Source organism: Haliotis cracherodii, unplaced genomic scaffold (genome assembly GCF_022045235.1).
Source record: "Haliotis cracherodii isolate W230 unplaced genomic scaffold, xgHalCrac1.p SCAF_23, whole genome shotgun sequence".
NCBI lineage: Eukaryota > Metazoa > Mollusca > Gastropoda > Lepetellida > Haliotidae > Haliotis > Haliotis cracherodii.
The window spans coordinates 1,900,878-1,906,281 of NW_027266279.1; the positions used below are offsets into that span (position 1 = coordinate 1,900,878).

Genomic DNA, 5,404 nt, shown 5'->3' on the forward strand with positions numbered 1-5,404 from the left:
TTGGTGCTGGAGAAAATAGCGTTATGTGAATCTCTACCAAAATGTCTGGTCTTTCTGGGCAACACGTTCCCTAATCACTCCTTCATTTACACATTGCTTTGCTCATAGTGATGTGAGCTCGTCGGTACTCTGACACAGAGTGTTTGTTCGAAAGGAATCCGCCCTACCTTTTCGCCGTGCCAGATTGATGCTGGAGAAACTCCAACAATAACGTAGACTAGCAAAAATAATTTGGCTCAGGCTCAAATCGAAAACATTTCGTATGTCCTAAAAATGTTACTGTTCGGCTCTACCCCGCCCCGAATATAGCAACAAATAAACAAAACAAAAAGAAAACAAAAAGAAACACAAATTAACACCAAATATGATACAGTCCATAATTAAGAAGATGGAAAACAATACCATTTTTTTCAATCAGAATTTATTATTGAAACAAGATTCACGATTCAAATCTTGTGTTGATATTCAAGATCCACTTATGTACACTTATGGACACTTATGGGCACTTATGGGCCGTGCATGTGTCCCACCCTTCACCATCGGCAGTGTAGCACCACAACGATCCCATTGGAGGGTTGGAGTCTGAAGATGGGTCACGGCAGTAGTTTTCAGGATAGCCGAGGTTTGGTGCACCGTTGGTGATGTCGAAGTTCTGGCTGAGAAAACCGTGATTGTTCGGGGTCTTGGCGGACCAGGACTGACATGTTTTTCCGCTACTGGTTTCAGATTTTGTACCACTGTAGACTGCTGTTCCATCGTGCTTGGTGTAACAGTCAGCTGTGAAGAAAATGTCAGTATCAACAATAAACACACATACATAAATTATCCTCACGCTATTTGGACACGGTTGTCTCATCGAACGAAATAGGGTGATTGAATTCGTTTTAACGGCTGAACAACTTAGCTAAATCACAGTGTGTCGGCTAATGTGGGGTGAGATGCAAAATTTATGCGGGTCTCAGACATTTGCAACTTTGGTAAAACGAGGATCATAATTAGGTTGAATATTGAATTCGTACCACGGTCATAGGATCCTGGCACGCCTAGCGGGCGGCAACTCTACGCTTCGAAGTGGTGCGCCTTCGACAACTTGTGGCACCCGTTAAATTAAATCATGATATAAACATGGCATTCGGCATGTACACTGGACTAGTTCACTTCTTAATGCACTGTCTTGATTGCAATATAATTAAGAACAAAATTTAATTTCGAGGAGCTTTCTTTAAATCCTTCCAAAATAACGATTTCACGCTTTTCGTTGTTGTTCGGCGTCAGGCACCAAGGAAACATTTACTTTTTAATGCAAATTGTATGAGTGTCGGGCGCTTCCTGTGGGGCAAGGCATCCTTCCCTTTAAGCAAACACCTGTGTTATCACTTTAAGCGAACACCTGTGTTATCACTGGTTTTCGTGAACCATTCGTATATATTTCACCCTTATTTTGCCTTTTCCGCGTAATGGAATCTGTTTCGGCGGATAACCGAGACTAGTTAGACCCAGCATTCGTCACCCACAATGAGAGAGATTTGAGTTACGTCGTTTCCATGCGGTTTTCCAGCTGTATCACGGCGGGGGATACCAGAAATGTCACCAAGGATTTATGTCACTGAAAGATGATGTTTTCTCGCTGCAACGGTTTTAAAACTACGTCTGTGATAATCTAGTTATTTTACTGTCCTTCGTCGACAGGTTTTATTTTCAGTTTTGTGTATTATTAATATATAACTTGATTCAGTCACGATATGGCTGAAATATTGCCGATGTGATTATAAACTCACTCACTCACTTACTCTCACTGCAACGTATGTAATAAGATAGAAAATATAGACAGTTTTATATTTACAATATTGTTGCCATGACCACATGTTATGCTGCCTTCTTCCAATGTTTCAGGTCTCTGGGCTCTCTGTTTTTAGAAATTTAGATTTGTACAATTTCAAATTTTCATTAAAATACCTCAAATTAACTGAACCAGATAATTTTGAGATTGAAAGAAGGGAAATGAAACTAGGAGTGATGGAATTACCGCTTCATCTATCAAAATTTAACATAAAAATAGAAGCACATGACAAGACAGATAGTCCAAGTCCTCATTTACGTGTGTGAATGCAAACATGAGTGAGTGAGTTGGGTTTAAACACCGCTTTTAACAGTATTCCAGTTATATCTGCCCCAACAGTAAACAGGCTTCCGCTTTACAAGATCTTTTGCGCGTTAACTGTTCATCTGCGTGAACGTCAGTTTCATGCGTGTTATGTAGTTTTAATGTATGATTGTCCTATCTATACTCGGCAACAAAAGTTCCGGTTGCATACAAAAATAAACTTTCTGGTGTTCAAATCGGATACGAAACTATGAAAACGTGTAGCACAAACGCAACCTCAGCAGAAAAGCATGATCTGATGGCAAAAAGTGTCTTCCATGCAGCAACCATGCACTTGATGATGTAAACCAGGGTATGAAAGCGCGCGTGTTGTGGGGATTCGGTGTCTGCTTGTCATGACAACTGCAACACGGAAAAACATCACATTTCAATCATTATTTGAAGTTTGGAGATGCCACGCCTATCTGAAAATGACCGCTTGCGAGCAATTGGTATGCTCCATTCAAGAACGTCGCAGCGTGAAGTTGGTCGGCGATTGAACGTGCACAGAAACACCATTTGACGTTATGGCAGCAAACAAACAGTCAGGGACCGACCAAGGAGCGGCAGGTCCCCCGTCATTCAAGATCGTTGGATTCGAATCACCCATCTGCGAAATCGGTTTCAGCCTGCAACAATCACTGCGAGAACCATCCCTGGTCTTTGTCGAATATCGCCGTCTATCCCCCGTTCACATGCGCCTCTATACATATGTGTCAATATGGGCACACGTGTGTCGAAACACATATGTCAGTATACTTTTCATGTGAACGCATTTACTCATGTGTGTATATTTACACCAGGAGCAAATTTGCATCATGCCTGGAGCAAGTGCAAATGTGAACGTAAATATGCACTGTGTGTATATGTTGCAATGTGAATTATGTTAACATGAGAGCATGATCTTATTTATAGCTGTTCTTTTGCCAACACCAAACAAATTGTCAACAGTTGTCAACTTTTATGGGTATATAGTTGGGCGGACAGTGTTTTCTTTTGGTTTCAAGGATTCAAAACTTTGTGTACAAATTAAATCAAACACATGTTTCTTCACGCGAAAATTTTCGGTGAAGTAACTCTCTTCTCATTCAACTTAGGTTGGAAAACAAGTTAAACAACCTGTTTTGTGTTGAAAGTTATTTGGTTGAATATGTGTGCCTCACACAAGTTGAAATTCACGTGAACGCATAGTAAATTTACATGTACACACGTATGTATAGTTACACATGTGGAAAATTCTGGTTTGCAAGTGACCAATGGCAATTTGAACGGACAGCGTTAGAGTGACGAGGTCATCCAGCCTATCGTTGTGACGTTTTTGAATCAACATGGACCTGGCATGATGTTTCAGCATGAAAACGCCCGAGCCTATGTAGCTTGGATTGTTCAACAAGCACGTGGACAGAACAACTTGAATGTGATTCCATGGCCTAATCGCTCTCCAATTCTTTTTTACCAATTGAACACATGTGGGATGAAATGGACCGACGTCGCCGACGTTTACCACGTGCTCCGACAACATTATAGGAACTGAGAGACAGGCTGGGGAGATATGGGATGCCATATACAAAACTGTAAGACGTTTGATCCGTTTAATGCGCAGGAGATTGCATGCATCCAAGTGAGAAGGGTGGACACACACGCAACTGTGTCAATGGACAATTCTGTTCTTGCATCTCTTATCATAACGTCATTTCCGTGCTCGACATGTGTCATTAATTGTGTAAACTTGTTTTATTGGTCCATTGTCTGTTTGAAAATATGAATTCGTTCTGATGTGTGCGTCTACTTTGATCCGGTTTCAGATGTGTGCGTTTACTTTGATCCGGTTCTTGTTTTATATCGTGTCACAGTGTTTTTTTCTTGCTGAGTATAGTTACTTATATAGAAGTTTTATCCTAACTGTACTGATTTTCAGGCGTGGGGATCCGGAGGCGGCGAGATTTGGGTTCAGCATTTTTTTGGTAATGTTTAGGAGCGGGTTGGTTTTTTTTCAACCAAAACAGGTGCCCGTTTATTATTTGTTTACCTGTTGGATGCAACAGAGACAGGGATAAACTTCAGTGCTAATTTGAAATTCGAAGAGCTTTTCGTAAATACATTCACGGGAATAAGATACCATTTAAAACATTTTGCAATGATACAGGTGAATCAAGTCAAAGGCTTTAGCGTCAAAGAAGCCACCTTTAAGATTTTAAAGAAACGTTTACCAAACATGTTTAACCAACAAGCACTGTTATTGTACGTGAAATGAATTTATTTATGTAGCTGCTGTCACCCACACGACGGAGCATGATTTGACAAATTCCTCAAACGTCAGTTAGAACTGAACTTGTAAACTTGTAGTCCATAGAATTGAGAGCATTACTTACTATTGCACGATGCCAGTGTGGACAGAATTGCCAAGGTCGCGAGGAGCAGGAGACGAGCCATGTTGCTGTGCGGCGGAGACCGACTGGTTGTTGCTACGGAGAAGGTACTACACACGTCGTGGTAGACAGTCAAATGTTGACGTGGATGGCGCGATTGCAATTTTAAATGAAATCCATATTGACCTTTCTGCCATGCGTGACAGATGTGAGGCCAACGTAATTGTCAAATTCTCCTGAAAGAGTCTTTGTTAGAGTAAATAGGGATTAGACGTAATCCATTTAGAATATTCTCCATGCATCTTTAGACAATGGGGCAGCTGTGACGAGGTGTTTGAGTGATTGGAATAAAATTACGTATGAACTGCAGAGCTACAGATAAGCAGCGTATTGGCCCCCCTCCCCCCAAATAAAAATAATAATAATCAAAACCCAATTACTCTCAATTAACTTGCGTGCAGAAACGCATGCATTAAATGAAAAACTCAAATGTATAAAAACAGCACGACGTCGCGTAAATACTCATTGAAGTTTTTTTCAGCACGTGTACAACGGAGCTAATTTCCGAATCACAATTACGAGCTAATTTACTTTCCGTGTCAAGCCTATATATTTAGAACAGTTATATACATGTAAAGGCGGGATATTTTGCCCAAGTTCCTTACAACAGTTACCAAAATATCCGGCCAATTTACTAATTTTAGAATAGGGTTTGGGGTTCACGGCACTGGTCTCAGGGGTCCCATAGCAACAGCTCTTAGCCAATAGCCTGGGACTATGGGGTCACATGACAGGGGCCAGTGCCCCCGTGTGACCTCAAAACTTTTTAACCGCCTCTTTCTGCCTGCACTGCCTGGACACCAACATCGCCAGCTAGCCCTGTTCATTTTGT

At 41.2% G+C, this 5,404-nt stretch overlaps 1 protein-coding gene across 1 annotated transcript; it reads right to left on the reverse strand.

Moving 5' to 3' along the window:
• Positions 1-424: 424 nt before the first annotated feature.
• LOC139471761 (plasminogen-like) lies at positions 425-4,662 on the reverse strand. Its single transcript, XM_071254247.1, has 2 exons — positions 4,516-4,662; positions 425-777 (listed from the first exon to the last, which is right to left on the reverse strand). Exons 1-2 carry the CDS (start codon positions 4,574-4,576, stop codon positions 497-499), a joined length of 342 nt encoding a protein of 113 aa, XP_071110348.1. The 5' UTR covers positions 4,577-4,662; the 3' UTR covers positions 425-496.
• Between the last annotated feature and the right edge of the window lie 742 nt (positions 4,663-5,404).